Source organism: Microcebus murinus, chromosome 4, assembly GCF_040939455.1.
Source record: "Microcebus murinus isolate Inina chromosome 4, M.murinus_Inina_mat1.0, whole genome shotgun sequence".
Lineage (NCBI taxonomy): Eukaryota > Metazoa > Chordata > Mammalia > Primates > Cheirogaleidae > Microcebus > Microcebus murinus.
Genome location: NC_134107.1, coordinates 63,635,300 through 63,654,756, shown reverse-complemented (window position 1 = coordinate 63,654,756; position 19,457 = coordinate 63,635,300). Strand labels below are relative to the sequence as shown.

Sequence of the window (19,457 nt, the reverse complement as noted above, 5' to 3'; positions counted from 1 at the left end):
ATGCAGTGCCTGGCTTACAGTAGGTGCCCAGTGTTTTATTAAAGTGAATTTTAGTGACTACAGGTATATAAATAACACAATAGTAAAAGTAAAGACTTGAGATAAGAAGTCCTAGCTTTGAGTGTCAGCTCAGCCAACTGAGTTCCTTTCTGGATGACCTTGAGCAAGTCTTTTCTCTCTGAATTTCAGTTACTTGATCATTTTTCACTTAACAACCACTCAGAGAGTGACATCCCTTGCTTCCCATAGCCACTGGAGATGTGGTCCTAGCCTTCCTCTGGCTTACACATGAGCTTGTGAGATAGCTATGTAAATAACAATGACATAAACATGTGATGACATAAACACAGTGTTGGGGAGATACTTGTAAGGTTTATAGGAGCCCAGAGGAGGGGGTGATTAATTGTGCCAGGAGTTGATGACAGCTTTACTTAGGTAATGACAGCTTAAATGGGACTGTAAGGATGAGTAGCAAATAACACCCCAAAAGTCTGTTGTGCCAAGACAATGACCAAGGGATAGCAAAACACATCAAATATAGGACTGGCAGTAAGAGGATCATAGGAGCTAGCTGGGAAGCCAAGTTGGTGACAGTGAGTTGCTCCCATGTTAATAGTTTTTCGCCAAGGCAATCTTCCATTGGAATTTTATATTCAAAGCAGCAACTATTTCTTAGCCACATCCCAGCACTGAGCAAGTGCCTGACTCTTAATGTGGGGTTAGCCGGGCGCGGTGGCTCACGCCTGTAATCCTAGCTCTTGGGAGGCCGAGGCGGGCGGATTGCTCAAGGTCAGGAGTTCAAAACCAGCCTGAGCAAGAGCGAGACCCCGTCTCTACTATAAATAGAAAGAAATTAATTGGCCAACTGATATATATATATATATAAAAAAATTAGCCGGGCATGGTGGCGCATGCCTGTAGTCCCAGCTACTCGGGAGGCTGAGGCAGAAGGATCGCTCGAGCCCAGGAGTTTGAGGTTGCTGTGAGCTAGGCTGACGCCACGGCACTCACTCTAGCCTGGACAACAAAGCGAGACTCTGTCTCAAAAAAAAAAAAAAAAAAATGTGGGGTCAGTGTTCCAGTGGTGTGCAGAAGCCAGGTCGGACCAGCTCACAAGAACTAATTATTGGCTGGGCACCATGGCTTACGCCTGTAATCACAGTACTCCGAGAGGCCAAAGTGGGAGGATCGCTTGAGGTCAGGAGTTCAAGGCCAGGCTGAGCAAGAGCAAGACCCCATTTCTCCTAAAAACAGAAAAATCAGCCGGGTTTTGTGGTGCACACCTGTAGTCCCAGCTACTCAGGAGGCTGAGGCAGGAGGATTGCTTGAGCCCAGGAGTTTGAGGTTGCAATGAGCTAGGATGATGCCACTTCACTCTAGCCTCTAGCTGGAATGACAAAGAGAGACTCTCTCTCTCAAAAAAAAAAAAAAACTGATTATTAAATGTTTAGGAATTCTGCAAGCTGGTTGTTAAGCACAGCCACTATTAAAAATTAGATTATATAAAATTAAATATATTAAAAACAATGTTTGGGGGATGGTCACACTTGAAGCTCTGACTCAAGGGGGGTGGGGGGGCATGGGCAATATATGTAGCCCTAACATTTGTACCCCCATAATATGCTGAAATAAAAAAAAAATGTCAAAAAAAAAAAAAACCCAAGGTAACAAATACTCAAACTTACTACTTGCTAATGATTTTACTGTATTTTACTATTATCTTTGCTCCTAAGGTGATTTAGGACTGTGCATCTCTATGGTGGAAGTACTAGATAATGGTGTCCTGTGCATTGCTTCCCAGCTCTGTGTTTAGTGGCATCTCGTTGGGAGCTTGATATTCACCATGATGAGAGTCTTCACACCACAGAAATGGGCAAATACAATTAAAGCTATTTTTCTTTTCTTTTTTCTTTTTTTTGAAAGTCAGCTGATAAACATTTACCAGTGCACCCCTGGCGGTATCCATTAACTAAATGGAAGAGGAAAGGAAGCACTGGGAAGCCCAGCACTCACATCTTTTCATTCCTGGACAAAAGCATGTGGCCCGAGACACATTTCAGAGGCCTCCGCAGCGCCGACTTCTCCGCCTCCTTTGTTCCAGCGAAGGCTTTATGTGAAACTAGGCTTTCTTGACAACTGAAAATCATGAAAACAGAAGGGGGATGGAAGTGTTTTTCTGCAGGACTTAATTCCTGAGCCAAATGCCTGTTTTGGCAAGAGGCCGCTCTGTGGCCTATCGGCGTACAAGGAGTCAGCTTAATCTTCTCCAGAATCCAAAGGCAATCCACAGGAGCCTGGGCTAAAATTACATCGGCTCTGGCTTGCCGAACTGGAGGCTACATGATGGCCAAATGGTGCTGATTTAGTGTTTCCCAATTATCGGGAAATCCCCAAAGAGAGAGCAATCAGCAGAGGCGGCCTGCGTGTGTATGGGGGACAGCGGCTGGGGCAGCCCCAAAAAGGAAACTGTTCCCAGAGGGCTGGTTCCTGTCCAGGCAGAATCCAAGGGCACACGTGGCAGGAGAAGGTTGGATGGTAGCCAGCATGAGATGAGATCTGTTAGTAATTCTGCAGAAGGACAAAGTTCCAGTAATAAGAAATCCAATTGTCCTCCATTACAGAAAGCATCTCTCAGTACCAGCTGAATACAACTAATGGAATAAATCATACCCATTTGCAGAGAGATAATTTCACATAAATATATTGGGAGACCTTCAGAGCAGGACTGAAAAAGTCTTTGCTGAGCTTCACCTGCTTAACTCGTTTGCTGTGTAATTGCATTTAGACCAAGGGCCTGCAAAGCAAACTGCAGACCGAATTAACATTAACCAGATTGTGTGTGGTGAGGCTGGGGGTGGGGTGTGGGGGGACTTTGGTGCATTGTGGGTAGTTGTTCTTGCCTTCAGAAAGGACAAGCTGACACTAGTGAGACCAGCTGCTTACAAGCCTGGTGTTAATTGCTTTTCTCATCAAACAGAGAAAAGTTTATCACTCTAGGAAGGTAGAGGTGTGGGTACCTAACAAAACAGGGACTGAATTTGAGATCTTTTTTTATGAATGTCCACAGGCCTCATCCCTAGGCCAGAAAAAAAGCCTTCTGAACTGAGGAGAATGGAGAAAGCTATGTGCACAACAGTGCCTGCATTTTTGTCTCAGATTTGTCTCATCGGAGAGGACTGTCCTCCCACTGCCCTGATTCCCTAGGATGTTGACACCCCCGGCCAGCGCCTTCATTTCCTCCCATTGCCAGTGGCAAACATGCTGGTCCAGAGCTGGAGTCAGAGTCATGAGGCCCAGGTTCAAGACCTGGCCCTGCCACCACCTGCCAGTGTGGCTTTGAGCAAATCATGTGACCTCTCTGGAACCCAGTTTCCTCTTTGATAAAATGAAAGGTTTCCACTAATCTAGTGATTTTCCGACTGACTCTTCCAGACTGACACCCCAGAGCTGCCTTCAGAACCTCCCCCAAGGGGAGAGGAGCCCCCACCGCTGCTTCATCCAGAGATGATCTTCGTATTTGTTTTCCACTTTGAAGTCCTTATAGAATGTCATCTACCAAGTTTCTGTTTCTGAACTATTTGAGAAACCATCATTCCACAAATCTCTAATTCTTCTACTTATTTGTGCAGCCACCATTTTTTTAAGTGACCTAATACTTGTTAGACATGGTCCAGGTACTTGCAGAGAGAAAAAAAAAAAGAATCCTTGACCTCAAAGAGCTTGTGATCTAGTGGAGAGGAGGAACATGTATGTTTTAGCAGGGTATCAAGGTGTTTGTGTCAGATTTGCAGGGAAAGAGGGACTAGTTCTGCTTAGGGGCATCAAAAAAGACTTCAGGGAAGATGTATCATTTGAAGCTGGTCTTTAATGGTGAGAATGTTGGGAAAGGGTTGCAGGAATGACATTTTGGGTGGATGGAATAATATTGTAGACACAGAGGTTCTAAGCAATGTTCGCCAGGGAAGTTTGGGAGAAGCAGATGTTTTGATGTCTATGATATAGAGAAGGGGAACATTGGGCAAGATGACAGGTTCCATAACCCACTCCAAGGGTTTGCTAGCATCTGTCCTTCCATCTCTACTGCCAGATGAAAGGAAGTACCCTCCGTTCTACTCACTTTCTTGTATGTTCACTTCCAATGAGACAGTTAGTGACAACAATAGCTATTACCATTTAGGGAGCTTACTCTGTACCAGGATGAAAAAACAGAGGCTCAAAGGACAGTCACATACCTGCACAAGTTCAGAGAGCTAGGAAATGACAGAGTTGGGATTTGAACCCAGATCACCTAACTCCAAATCCGCACACATAGCTACACTGTATTGCCCTCTGGGATCAGTTTTATCTCCTTATAGCAATATAGTATCCTTAGAAAATAACCTCTTACTGGACTGACTGCAAAGCACAGACTCCAGGATCTAAAAAAAAATAAAAAATAAAAAAAAAAAAAGAAAATAACCTCTGAGTGAGATACTTGAAAATACCTCCCAATAGCATTCTCTCAAGGATACTTTGATGCCTTAAATTGAGGTGGTATTTTTAAAAGATTATTGTTTATCTTGAGTGAATACCATGAGTTCCTAGGTGCAAAATGTGTCTGAGTGATTGGCCGCTGTCTTCTGACCTCAGGGGGTTCCCTGAGGACCAGGGCTCTGACCATGACAAGTACATCACGTTATTCTCTCTTTTCTTCCCACAGGCATGCATGCGTTATTCGTGGTCAGGTGATGACATCAGATGGGACCCCCCTGGTTGGTGTGAACATCAGTTTCGTCAATAACCCTCTCTTTGGGTATACAATCAGCAGGCAAGATGGCAGGTAGGAGATGGTTTATGGGCCAGGAAGAGTGAAGGCCCTGCTCTTGTGCTCTTGCCATATCTTTGCTACTGGATGGACAATGGGGAAAGACGATGGGACTTGGGTTCAGAGGGCCTGAATTCAGATGCCAAGCTCTGCAGCTCACTAGCTGTGTGACCTTGTACCTGAGTCTGGCCTATGTCCCTGTGACTATGGATGAAGCAGTTTCTTCTTACTTGGTTCTCAGAGTAAGCATAGGGTACCTTATACATACTATCCTCCTCCATGATTTATGATATGAAATACTACATGTGGACCACTTTCTACAGACCAGACAGCTCTAGAAATCTCAGCCATTCCTGTTGTGTGGTTTCCATCCTGCAACTGCATAGGTCTGTGGAAGCCATTTGGGTGATAACAGAATTCAGACCTTTGAATTCCTCCAGGAACCGTCAGTAGAATGAGGCAGCGCTTCCTTAACAGTCCTAGCTCTCCCACCTGTTAGCTGCTTGTCCTTGGACAAATCTCCTAATCTCTCCAAGCCTCAATTTCTTCATCTGTTAAATGGTCCTGATGCCATCTATCTCACAAATTGGTTGTGAGAGCAGATTATAAGTGGCTGAGGAAGCAGCTGGCACACAGCAGGTGTTTAATAAATCTCAGTTCCCTGCCCCCCTTTAATGTGTTGCTGTATTTCCAGTGTCTGGCACATAATAAGTATATAGTAAATATTAGCTATGTATTAAGATTTCAAATTATTGAATGGTGAGAAGGTGATGGTAACAGGACAGGCAATGAGAAGATTTTGGAGGAAAGGGAAGGAGGAGGAGGAAAGTGGAATATTTAGGCTGTCAGTGGAGACAAGTCCTCTGTTTTTAATAAAACCAGGTGGTGTTAGTCCATCTGGCTAAGTGTGGGCCCATAAGGTTGATTTTCACTCTGTGTTGGAAATTATGCTCCAGCTTGATTGATTTTAGCACCTCTTTAATCCAATATCAGATGTGAGCGCGTCCCGGCCGAGGTGATAATGAAGTGGAGGCTCATCTGTTTGCAGACATGTGCGCCTCTTAGATGGGCTTGGCAAGCGTGGTGCAGGGCACCCCTTCCCCTCCTCCCACTCCATGTGAATGGGACGCGCCCCGCTGGAAGAGGCTAGTGGCCAGTCCTAGGGGTAAACTGGCCAGGCCAGGTCGCTGCCCCCTGCCCTGTACACCATCCAACCCAGGACAGGAAGCGCCGCAGTGGAGATGCCCACTATGGCATGCAGGAATCTTCTTCCTTATGCTCCGTCTCTACTGCCTTCCGGTTCAGGGCTGCCGGCTGTATAACAACGGCAGATGTGAGCATCCTGAGCAACAGGTATTCTGATGACGTCATTCCCTGCTGTGAAACAGTCATCAAAAAGGAGCCTTTGAGGACTGCTCTCTTTTTGCCATGAAACTTGCCAGTCACTTAAGTGAGGTGACAAATCATCAGTCCTTATGCCCTGCTCTGGTTGGGTAGGGTGGGTCCACACAACACACCAGAGTCTGGCATGAGGTTGGTGGCCCTTGGGAAAAGCTTCCTCTCTAGCACCTCCAGGCTCTGATTCCTCCTTTTCATGCTACCCCTGCAATCTCTACTGCCCCTTGAGAGCGTGGAGGTCCTGGGAGTTAAATATCAGCTGTGTTTCCTGCATCAGCCTCCTGTGGTACATCACAGGAGCCAGCAGTGCTGCCACAGAGCTGGAGTTTCAGATCAAGTCTTACCAATGCATTACGGGGCTTAAATATTCTTCCCAACACTGCATAATGTACAGGAGAGTTATCACTTTCTCTCTGAGTGTCTGAAAAATCCCTGTTAGTTATATAGAAACAGGCAGCATTTCCCTCCCAGTCTTCCTTGACTCACCTTCTGTCTTACCTCTCATACCCTAGGAGAAACTACAGGACTAGAGCTGTAGTCTGGAGATAACAGTATATGCAAGTGACCTGGGAGGTCAGGGAGTGTGTCTCACTTTGTGTCCCTCACTTTCCAGGCAGGCACCTTGTCACTCGCGCTCAGCCAGCTCCCTCACCCTACACACACACACACACACACACACACAAGATTCACAAACAGAAAACAGTAGCCAAAGTTAGCCAAAGAGATCATTAAAAAATTGCAAAATAGAAGTCATGAAGAAAAACTAAGAGAAGCAGCTGAAACTCAATGAATTGAAAAACGGGGTGATACGGAGCACGGTGCCCAGGGAATGTGTGGGGCCTGAGCCTTTCCCACCTATTATCCCATCTGTGTAATTGATAATTGGTTTCTAACCCTGCCCAGTGATTGTGATCATCAGCTCCATTTTACAGATAAGGAAACCGAGGCTTGGAAAGGTGACGTGACTCACCTGTGGAGTAAGTAGCCTTGCTCAGACTGGCCCTAAACTGTCTGGGCTTCATCTGAGGACCAGCCCTCCCTTCGGGGTCAGACCCACGTTCCCATCCACAGTGGGGCTTCCCCTCCAGGTGAGCAGGCCCGGCCCACTCCACCCAGCTCCCGCAGCCTTGGGAGGATGTCCTTTCCTATTTATCTCCCCTCCCTCCCCACACTCAGCCTTTCATGAAGGGAGCCCGTGAGTCTGGCCAGAATCGTTTGACAGTTAAATGCTCTGTCCAAACACAGATGCTCTTCCGTCCTGTGACAGAAAAGTCGTTTTCTGGGTATTTCCCCCAACCCGTGGATATTCTCCTGGAGAGCAAAAACCTCAATTCTTGGTTCAAAATAAACACCTTCCCTTGTGTTACTCTGCCATTACTTATTGATCAGCGGTACTGCCTGGCTTCCTCCACCCACCTGTGGGCCAAGAAAGGGCTGAGTGAGGAGCAAACTGGTGTTAAGTTCTTGCAAAGGACAGAAGAGTCAGGCTTTGGAGCTTGGAGGACTGAACTTGGGAATGCCATCTACCAAGAGCAGGATTTGGCACTAGGACAGGACAGTTCAATGCCGAAACCTTGCGGTTTCTAGAGGAGGGAAGAGCAAGCCAGAGCAATGGGCCCAATCCCACAAGATGGATTTATCAGGGTAAAGCTGAGATCCTGCACTGGGGTCTCTCACACCACCCGCACAGGTGGACGTTAGGTTGAATTGTAATAACAGCCAAAGAAAGAAGGGACTTAGTGGACTGTCAATACAGAAGTTGTTAACAGTGTCACTCATGAATTCATTCTGTAAACTTTTAATCATCAAGCACTGGGCTAGTTTCTGTAAAGACAGAGAAATCGATGTCCCTGGCCGGAAAGCTAAATGAGCAATTACAATGTGATGCAATGCAGCGCGTGCACAAAGTGCAATGGAACCCAGAGAGGGAGCGGGAATTCCGACTGGGGAAGGCCGTGTGGAGGAGGTGAAATTTGAGCCATCCAGTTTGATAGTTAGGAGGAGCTCTCCATCCCAAAAAAGCAAATTGAGCCAGGCCTTGAAAATGCACCCTAAAAGTAAGAGCTAACAGGACTCTGTCCAAAAAGAGACTATAGCCAGGGGATGGCAGGTGGACAGGATCACTGTTTCCAAGTCCTGAAGGACTGGCAGAGGCAGAAGGAACAGTCTAGTTTGAAGTCACCCAGCAGGCAGATCCAGGCCCAGTGAATAAAGAGCTAGAATGAGAAGGTTCCAGGCTCAAAAACGTCCTAACAGTCAGAACTAACCCAGGATGGGACAGTCCTCCTATGCATATAGCATTCTCCTCATCACTGGAAATGTGCAGGTAGGAACTGAATGGGCCCTTGATGGTAATTGTGCAGCAGGGACTAACGCATCAGATTGGGAAGAGGGACTAGGTCAGATGACCATTAAGTTCCCTTCCAGTGGTTCAGCTGTTACTTGATTTCTGTTTTAGGAGGAGGAAGGACACAACATTCTAGTCTGAGATCTTGTAGCTCAATGAACATAGGACCTTAAGCCACAGCCAAGCCCTCTATTTGCCTAAGCAGACCCAGCCTGTGGGATTAGTGACGTGCCTGGGTTCACACCCGAGCTTCCTTTCCTGTTGTCTGTAACCCAAGCTCATCTGGATTCTGAGCTTGTGGCTACAGAACCCTCAGATCAGTCTCTGTGGGACTGGGAAGTGTCAGAAAATATTGAGATGTTTAAATGGGGACTCTTTTTCATTGGATATTCAAAAATTAAACATTGACACCAAGGCTTGGATGGGCAAGTGCCTGGCTAGGTTTGTCCACAGGTGATGGGAATTAAGATGCCATAACCAAACAGAGCTGCTGTTTCTGGTGGGGTCCTGTTTGCATACAAGATATTTTGGGGTGATGCAAGTAAGACTCTACCTGTACAATCCCCATGAGTGTGTGAAACAAGAGAGGCCTAGCAGGGGTCAACTAGGATGGGAAGGGCCTGGAGACCATCCTAGAGCAGACCTATTTGGTGTCGTTTTGGAGCCAGAACTAGGACTAGGAAGGCAGGTTCCTGCTCAGACCTTCCCACCATCCTCAGAGGATAAAGAACAAAAGCTCTCAGGACACTGTCACAGTGATCTTCTCTCAAGTAGGAGGTTGGTATTCAGTATTCTGGTTGCTCTGTCACTTTTTTCAGAGACAGGGTCTTGCTCTGTCACCCAGGCTAGAATGCAGTGGCTTGATCATAGCTCACTATAACCTTGAACTCCTAGGTTCAAGCAATCCTTCCACCTTTCAAGGAGATGGTACTACAGGCAGGGACCACCACACCTGGCTAATTTTTTAAATTTTTCTGTAGAGATGGGGTCTTGCTACATTGCCTGGGCTGGTTTCAAACTCATGGCTTCAGGTGATCCTCCTGCCTCAGCCTCTCAAAGTGTTATGATTACAGGCATGAGCCACCATACCCAGCCAGATATTGTGATTCTAAGTGTGCCATCTCTGAACTGCTTAGCTGTTTTGTAATTGCAAAGGTTTTTGTTGAGTGATCTATCACAGAGCTAAAATTGCTGTAGATATATAGAATCTAAATGGCTTAAGAATAATCTATTTGAGGCTTTACATTTTACAGGTGAAAAAATTGAGGATCAGAGAGGCCAAGTGACTTACCCAAGATCACACAATAGTTCAAGGCAGAGCCAGGACTAGGCTTAGGGTTCCTAACACCCAGGTCAGGGCTTGTTCTGCTTTGTTCTGCTGACTTTTCACTATGGGACTTTAGCTCCAACACAGTTGAAAGGCCATGAGTACCAGGAACACTGCAGCAGGGGACCCATCGGCTGTCCCGTATCCTGTGGCAAATGGCTCTCTGTAGCAGTGGTTAATCTCAACAAATTCTCTACAGTGAATCATTTTACAAAAAAAAAAAAAAAAAGAAAGAAAAAATAATGCTTTTGCTTAGACCCTTTGGTGTAATTTTCTCTCCTTTCTTGGTCTCTCTTTCTCCTGCTTCTCCTCATCCTGGTTCCTGCTCTCCCTGCTCCCCCCTACCCTCCCTTCAACCCTCCCCTCCCAAACAGCTTTGACTTGGTCACAAATGGCGGCATCTCCATCATCCTGCGGTTCGAGCGGGCCCCTTTCATCACGCAGGAGCACACCCTCTGGCTGCCGTGGGATCGCTTCTTCGTCATGGAAACCATCATCATGCGGCATGAGGAGAACGAGATTCCCAGCTGCGACCTGAGCACCTTCGCCCGCCCCAACCCCGTGGTCTCTCCATCCCCCCTGACATCCTTTGCCAGCTCCTGTGCAGAGAAAGGCCCCATCGTGCCAGAAATCCAGGTACCCAGCCTTCCTACCTGCATCTCGCCATGCTTGTATCTCACCTGGGGGTGGAGGAGGGTCTCCGAGACAGTGGAGAGGGAAAACACCTCTGTGGGACCTGGGTCAGACCCCAGCAGCCCACCGCATGGAATCCAGCCACCAAACTGTATGGCACGCGTGACGTCAGGATGCAAAGATGTTACACACGGAAACACAGGAGCACCTGGAAACTGCCTGGCACACTCCCTCTCCCTTTCCACTCTGCCATCCAGGTCCCTTCCACTTCCTTTTCCCCACCCTCCAGTGTCCCCTCTCATTATTTCTGCTAAAAATATTGAAAATCATAGGTTCTACCAAGAGGAATAGGTCAGAGAATCCCAAATAGTGAGCATTATAATAAAGATTAAATGAGAAAAATGTGTATGAGGTGCTTAGCACGTCTAGCATCTAGTAAGTGCTCAATAAATTTTAGCTATTATTAAGATTATTTAACACACACTGCCTTCATGCCAATTAAGGATTCCTTTGGCTCCAATCTATACATGCAAGTGCTTTATTTAATTATCATTAAAGGGAAGTAATTGGGAAAGATACATTTTTATGTGACAGAAATTAAGATAGATTTCTTTTTTTTTTTTTTTTTTTTTGGTCTAACAAAGCTCTGCCAGTTAAATTTCCTCCACTGTCCCCAGCCCAATTTCTAATGGCAAAAATGAAGGCCTAGGAAGAAGAGAGATGTCAGTGCAGAAGCCCAGGAGAAGCTCTGGCCGTCTGGCCTGCCTAATGAGAGCCAGGGCAGCGTGCATGTTAATGGATTGCGGGCGCTGGCAGAGCAGGGAGTTTATGCATCTGTGTGTGTATATTTCATGCCTGGCTGAGCAAACACATCTCTCCACGTGTACCCTGTTGAGTGGCTTCCAACGCCAGCCCACGGGAAGGAAATACAACCATTTTGAAATTCTTGCACTCACAGGTTGAAACCTCTCTGCTTGTCGGAGATTCCGCGCCTATCTCCTGTCTCAACCACCAGGCTGACCTTTCTTATGAAATGGTTGTCAGCGGAGACAGAGCTTGCTGGAGAAAAGTAATTTGTTACTCGATCCTGGCTCAGCCCCAGCTAGACATTTTTCCCAGGAGCAGGGACTTTGGAACAAATGAGGTTAAAGGTTGCACCCTCTTTACAGGGCTTCCTGAGCTGGGGCCCTGCACACTCAGTTGGGGCACAAACCGGTTCATTATCGGATTCACAAAAAACACAACAGCAAACTCTGGGGTTGTCCCAATCCTATTGTTGGTTAGCCTTTGTAAATGCTGGAAGAGGTAAATTTTAAAGGGTACATTAAAGAAGGTAAATATTTATGAGAGCACCAAGATGGCACTGACATCAGGAACCGCCCTGTGGGTCATCAGGGTGTAGAGCCTGCTTTGCCTGGAACTTGTGAGCTGTAATTTAGGAAGATTGCCTTGGTTTAGGCCCAATCCCTGAAATTTCCCATGTTTAGGAGAGCGGGGTGGGAGTGGGGTCCACACCCTTCTATGAAGACCCAGCTACTCTGTGAACACAAGGGTAGAATAATCATTGTCCCCTGAATAGATACGTTACCTTCAAATGATTAAATGTCCCTTTCTTGAAACAGAGCCCAGAGCACGAAGCTGATAGAGTTCTCTGCTTTTGCCACGTGCCTGAGCACCCTGGCATTCATTTAAACTTCCCTTCCTGGAACCAAGCCCATTGCACCCAGTAGATAAAGTGCTGCCTGCCCACCACTCTGTTCCTCTGACACGGCCCCGGAGCTCCGTGCGCAGGTCAGCCTCTCTCCGTGGGTGAGCCGGGGCTCCGCCACAGGTCCTTGCCATGCTGTGTTCTCAGCTCTGCGTAATGATTTGTTTGGTCAACAGCTCGTAGGCTCTGTTTACCTCCTCCAAAGGAAAGGTGCTTGAAACAGATCTTACTTTAGGAAAGTTTTGAGAGAGGCCCCCTCTTTCTTGCTTAGGCAGCTGTCCACATTCATCTGAGAAGAAGGTCTTTCTTCCTGGTCACCTGCTGCCAGCATCACCAACACTAGCAGTGCCGTTGTCTTACCTGGTAACATTTATACACTAGGCACTTTCCGTGTGTGACCTTACTCAACCCTCATGCTAATCCAGGGAGGAAACTGAGATTCAGAGGTTCCCTGAGTTTTCTAGGATGACGCAGCTAGTGAATCAGAGGCAACACGAGGCTAAGTATTTTATATGCATTATCTCATGTGTCCTTCTCAAAAATGAAGTGCAGTGAGCATTATCAACCCTGTTACAGAGGAGGAGCCTGAGGCTCATTGAGGTGAGGGGACTTACACAGGGTCCTACCACATAACAGTTGGTCTTCCGACTTGTTTCCCTCCTCCCTGATCCTTCCTCCCATCTCTCTCATGTCCTCCTCCTCCTCCTGTTCCTCCTCCCCCTCTGCCTTCTTCTGTCTCCTCTTTTTCTTTCTCCTCCTCTCCCTCTCTCCTCCTCTCCTCTGCTCCCTCCTCTACATCCTGAACACCCAGGGTCTGTGGGGCCATGGCCAGCCTCCCTCCACCGGGGCGTCAGTGCCCATCACTTGCTGTGCTCTGTCTCTGTCCCCAGGCTTTGCAGGAGGAGATCACCATCTCTGGCTGCAAGATGAAGCTGAGCTACCTGAGCAGCCGGACCCCTGGCTACAAGTCTGTGTTGAGGATCAGCCTCACGCACCCCACCATCCCCTTCAACCTCATGAAGGTCCACCTCATGGTGGCGGTGGAGGGCCGCCTCTTCCGGAAGTGGTTTGCTGCAGCCCCAGACCTGTCCTATTACTTCATCTGGGACAAGACAGACGTCTACAACCAAAAGGTGTTCGGGCTCTCAGAAGCCTTCGGTAAGCCCCCAGCCACGGGACTCAGAGAGAACAGCACTTGGAGGGAGGACTCTTTTTCCACCTCCCTGGTTTCTTCTTCCTCCCTTCCTCTTCTTAGATCAAAAATAGCCAAGGCTTCATTGGCCTTTAAGACCATCCCTGACCTAAAAGAATGTACTGAAAGACCTGAATATGGAAAACTTGACCATTAAAACGAGGTTTCAAAACCAAAGTGGCCCTTGAAAAGCACTTTGGTGGCACATGGTGGCTAAAAAAGGCTGTGTGCCACAAAGGCAGGGCCACGTGGACATTGCCAGGCCACCCACAGCCATATCCTGCTGGAACTTATCCATGGAAATAGGGGAGCTGAAAAACTGTTCCTTCAAATTTTTTTGAGGTGCAGGAGCTAAGATTCTCCCTTCACCTGAAATGCTTATTTCCTATCAGAGAGGTGATCTCTCTATTGCTCTTAGCGCTGTGTTTTTGTAAGATGAAACAGAATGTGACTCTAGCCTCACCTACAGTCCCAGTCTCACTTGGACCTGGGGCTTCCAAGGGCTGGCTAGACTCATGTCTGCTTCTGAAGTAGAGCAAGGTCCCCGGAAAGGCCCCGAGCGGGACAGGTAGCAGTCCTAACCTCTGCAGGGCTGATCCACCAAGCACTCAAGGGTAGCAGCCCAGCAAATCTCTTCTTGAACCCTACTGCAATATTATTCCCTTTATAGATTCAGCAAAGGTAGAATGAGGATGCAGAGAAGAATGCTGTGTTTAGAAAAGAAGGAGGGAGGGAAGAAAGAAGGGGGGGGAGGAAGCAAGAAAGGGAAGGATGTGGGGAAGAAGAGAAGGAGGGATGTGGGAAGGAAATAAAAAAAATCTCCAGTGAGCACCTGCTCTGGGCAATGTGCTCCCCTGTGTATTAGCATCTCAGTTAATCCTTATATCTCCGAGTCAGAAATTATTATCCCCAAATTCTGCATGGGGAAGCTGAGGCCCAGAGGCCTCCCAAGGATGCACAGCTAGGAAGAAACAGAGCTGGCTTTATCCCAGATCTTTCCATAGGTGTGCGTTCCCACCCTACCCCACAAGGGCACATTCAGAGCAAAGATGCCATCTCTCACTGTTCACGATCCCTTCTGTAGTTCAAGCCACTTCTATCATCTCTTTTAAAAAATGAGGCCTTATAACCTCTTTGGATAAAATGAGCACATTCAACATCCACCAGTCAGTTAAAAAGGGAAGTGTCTGGCCTGGGGTCACTGTCCTGAGATCACAGGTGACCAGTAGTAGGCATAATGGCTGGTAAAGCCACTCAAGGTCATGGGAAGGAGGTCACAGGGACATCTCCTGGCCTGTTCCCCTGTTGCCATAGATGGTCAGCCATCTTTTATGGCACCTACAAGAAACTTAAAGGGGCTGCCCATTGTTAATTCCTGTCTTGAACACGTGGTGGGATATTGCCCGCTGGAAAATAGTGCCTGCATGCAAAGAAGCTTGGAAAAAATAGCATTCCTGTCTCTGCTGGTTCCTTTTCATAAATCAGTTACAGGACTTTTCATAAACCCAGGCTCAAGGAGCCTGCCACGTTTAGCCTTCATCCCAGTGACCTTCTAAGGGAGCCTGGAGTTGTGAAACAAAAGTGAAACCAGGGGATTTTCAAGCTTTGAAAGCTCAAAGCAACTTCCAGCTTTAAAAATACTCCAACTGAGCACCTTTTCTGTGTATTCATTATAAGTGATTTTAGATTCTTTGCTTTATAAAAGAAAAACACCATGGTCATTAATAAAAATTTGAGAAATGGACAAAAATAGAAAAAAGCCCTATGTGATCCTATAAAAAATACAACTACTCATTAACATTTCAATTTATTTTCTCATTTCATATGTAGTTTTTAAAAATGCAGATTATTGTATATAATCAGTATTTTCAACTGAGCATTATTCCATAAGCATTTTGCATGTCACCACATGGTCTTTATAACTGTAATTTCCAATGGCTCTGTGACATTCCTGGAGTGGACACACCTGCCCCTCTTGAACCTTTAGTTTACTTCCAGTTTTCTGCTATTTTAAATAATGCTGCATTGAAGACTTTTGTGTATATAAAGTATTTTCCATACTAAAGATTATTTCCCTGGAATTGATTCACCTGGGTCCTTTCAAAGCAATTGAAAGTATTTGCTTAACTTTTCCCAATAATGTACAATTGCTCTTCAAAAAAAAAGAAAAGGTTATTGAGGCTCAGCAGATCTTCATGTTAGTATTTCACATAGTTCTGGTTCCAACTTAGAAATATGCTCCTTTTTCCCTCTTCTACAAAAGAGAAGCCAGAGGCTTTGGCTGCGGGTCTAAAGGCCGAAGAGTTCTTTGCTCACTGATGCATTTTGCTCCCCTTGTGACCTGCAGTTTCCGTGGGTTATGAGTATGAATCCTGCCCAGATCTGATCCTATGGGAAAAAAGAACAGCAGTGCTGCAGGGCTATGAAATCGATGCGTCCAAGCTTGGAGGCTGGAGCCTAGACAAACATCATGCCCTCAACATCCAAAGTGGTGAGTGAATTAATAGAATTCCTTAAGCCAGGTGGGGTGTGCAGGGGGGAGGGGACCCCTGTCTTATATCCTTTGTGCCCTGCCAAAGAAAAAAATGCATACTCTGAGTCCCACAGGCTCCTATGTGATCTGTCATTCAGCAGGCTCAGTCACCAAATATTGCTTGGGTGCCTGCTCGGAACCTGTCACTGTGCCAGGCACTGGGGACACAGAAATGAAAGGCCTCAAGACTTTACACTGGTCAGACACAAATACAAATGCCGTGCCATGGCCATGGCATCTCGGAGGGAGGTGCAGGACACTATGGAGGCACAGAAGAGCAGCACCTGCCTCAGCTTCTTGGTGTCCACCAAGGCATCCCTTTGGCAAGAACACCTGAGCTGGGGCTCACAGGGTATAGAATCAGCCCCGTGTCAAGTAGAGAGAACAGTCTGGGCAGAGGGCACAGTGTGTGCCCAAGCACTGAAGCCTGAAGGAAGAGTCACTGGAGAGAAGGTTCCTTGTGATTGGGGCAGCAGGTGAGTTGAAGGGAACAGCAGAAGCCAAAGCTGGGGGCACGAGCAGCTGGAGCCCAGGGTAAGAAGATTAGGACTTTCAACTTCACCGGAGGCAACTATCCAGCCTCTGAAGGGTTTAAAGCCCGTGCGTGGCATGATCAGATCTGGATTTTCAATAACTCACTCTGACCATGATCCAGGGTGGGACAACCAAATACAGTAACAATGTCAGATATCTCCTGCCTAATCCGAAAGGGCGATGAATGCGTGTCAAAGCCACAGCATGTTTGGGAGGAAATTCATAAACTAATTTTAAAATTTATGACAGAGTGAAGATTTGTAAATAGCTGAAGCAGTCTTTAAAATAAGAACAAAGAAAAAAGGACTCACTAGATACTAAGCTATCTTAGAAAAACCATACTATCTAAAACTGTGGGGTGCTGGCACAGAAACAGATAAATAGATCCCAGAGGGAAGAACATGGAGTTCACAAGTTGACCTCTGAGCCGTAATTAAAACCAGGTTTGGCCCTGAGTGTTAGAAAAGACAAAACAACAGAATTGCAAACAAGTTTGCTTCTCACTCACCTACAAGACTGGAGGTGGCTCATCCCAGGCTGCAGGCCGGAAGCCAGGCTGCCCCTCTCTTCTTGCTTCTACTCGGGCCTCCATGCCCAAGGTCATGGTCCACGGTGACCACTTCAGCCAGCAAGACAGAGAAAAAGGATGAAGAGTAAGTCCCTTCCATCGTGAGGATGCCTCCCAGCAGCTTCCCACACTACTTCTACTTACACGCCACCGTCCAGAACTTAGTCACGGACATAGCTGCCCACAGGGCTGGGGATTGTAGTTATGTGCTCAGCTAAATATCAGAGGTTCTCTAACTGCAGCAAAAGGAAAGCAGGGATGGGATGGATATCAGTGGGTAAATAGGAGTATCCGCTACACACCATGTGTACATAGGAACTTGGTACATAGAGGTAGCATCACGTATCAGTGCAGAGTGGCTGTGTGTTTTAGAAATTGGTACTGGGAAAATTGGCTCAATATGTGGAGACAAATTAAATTAAGTCCCCACTTCACACTGTATACAAAACAAATTGAGTTGTTTTCTTAAACATCTAAGTGTGAAACATAACACCTTAAAATTGATGGAAGAAAATAAAGAAGACTATCTTTTAAAAATCTCAGGAAAGGATTTCCTGAAACCTAAAAAAACTCAGACTTTAAAGTGGAAAAATAATTGATTAGACTACATAAAAATTAAAGATATCCATTCACTAAAGGACTGCTTTGACAAAGCTAAGAGATCACAGCTGGGGGGAAGATTCTGTAACCTATTAAAGCCAGAGCCCATGCAGGCTTCTGCATGAGAACAGGGAGGCAGGAGACAGAGGATGCAGTGGCAATATGCAGCCGGGAGGATGAGCTGGACTGAAAGCAAGTGGTGTAGACGTGGGAGGAAGCTTACAAGTCATGGAGGTCAATCCCTTATCCTGTTGGTGGGAAATCTGAGCCCCAAGGAGAGTTAAAGCAATGAAGAAACTTATACCAGATCTGGGACCAGCCGTTAGTAGCAACACCAGATAAAAACCCATCTCTGGACTCTAGCTTGACAAGAAGAAACTGTGAGTTGCGCACGTTCATTTCTGTGAACATTTATTGGTATCTGTTGTGTCAGGCTCTGTTGAAGAGGATGAAGGATGAAGACACAGTCTCCACACTTGAAATGGTGGTGACTGAAAAAGAGAAACAAGTAGCGCAGTAAAGAAGTTATGCTGTCGTAGAGCTGTGGACTGGGTGCCGAGACACGGGCAGCCTGTCGAAGGGACAGTGTAGCTGAGTTCCACTCGTAGCCTCTGTGGCCTTGGGAAGCTGCCTCGCCTGGCCCCCTGTTACAGTGCAGATGGTGGCAGCGCCTGTCTTACGTAGAATTTACTGATTGAATCAGGAAGTCAGTATGGCCTGTTTAGGACACCCTGGGTGTCACCGGGGAACAAGGAGCAGCCTTGGGGTACTCCTAAGGTGCTGCAGAACCAGCGGAGTCAGCCTCCCCCATCCTGATCATGAGGGATGGGGCACAGCTGCATTTATGGCTCAGGGAAGAACCTGGTGTGTTGGATTTTTCTCTGGAAAGGGTTGGCAGAGACCTCGCATGCCTTGCAAAGCCAGGGTCACTCTGCGACCCACCACAGGAGAGGAGACACATTTCTGCTCCGCAGGTGATTCTGTTCTGTCCTTGTCCCAGGCATCCTGCACAAAGGGAACGGGGAGAACCAGTTTGTGTCTCAGCAGCCCCCCGTCATCGGGAGCGTCATGGGCAACGGGCGCCGGAGAAGCATCTCTTGCCCCAGCTGCAATGGCCTTGCTGACGGCAACAAGCTCCTGGCCCCGGTGGCCCTCACCTGTGGCTCCGACGGGAGCCTCTACGTGGGTGATTTCAACTATATCCGAAGGATCTTCCCCTCCGGGAACGTCACCAACATCCTGGAGTTGAGGTGTGTACCGTGATGGCCACTTTGCGGTTTCCGACAGGTCCCTCTGCTGTCCTGTGGGCCCCACTGTGTCACCCACTGAGCCCCCCTGTCAGACGGGACTTTCCCCTTCCCAGGTCAAGCAGGCGCTGCTTCCCGGGCACACCGCACTGAAGACAAGCCACCATCGGGACAGTGAGATGTCCCTGGCATCCAGATGACACAGAAGGGTGCTAGCAGCCGAAAGTTAGACTCCTTGGAAACTTCTTTGTGTTTCCTAGCCTAGACTGATGACAATTAATCACATGAGTCTTTTTTAAGAACAAGGCAGAGCCTAATGGACAAGGCCCCCATGGCAGTATTCTCGGGTTGGCCCTATTACCCACCACTCATCAGTTAGGAGCCTTCGACTGCCCAGTACTGAGATGAGGGCCACAGGCTGAAACCGGGCACACGTCTCTGCTCCTAAGGTGCCGCAGGACGGCTGGACTCAGCCTTTCCCCCATCCTGGCCATGGGTGATGGGGCACAGCTACGCTTGGAGCTCAGGGAAGGACCTGGGGTGTTGGATTTTTCTCTAGACCTCCC

At 47.3% G+C, this 19,457-nt stretch overlaps 1 protein-coding gene across 1 annotated transcript in view; it reads left to right on the top strand.

The window, feature by feature from the left end:
- The window catches only part of TENM4 (teneurin transmembrane protein 4), a 229,066-nt gene that overhangs the window by 152,778 nt on the left and 56,831 nt on the right, over positions 1-19,457 (top strand). The window contains exons 13-17 of the mRNA XM_012744510.3: positions 4,700-4,819; positions 10,251-10,512; positions 13,108-13,375; positions 15,757-15,900; positions 18,645-18,894. Coding sequence (XP_012599964.2) covers positions 4,700-4,819; positions 10,251-10,512; positions 13,108-13,375; positions 15,757-15,900; positions 18,645-18,894 — 1,044 coding nt within the window. The remainder of the gene's footprint in view (positions 1-4,699; positions 4,820-10,250; positions 10,513-13,107; positions 13,376-15,756; positions 15,901-18,644; positions 18,895-19,457) is intronic.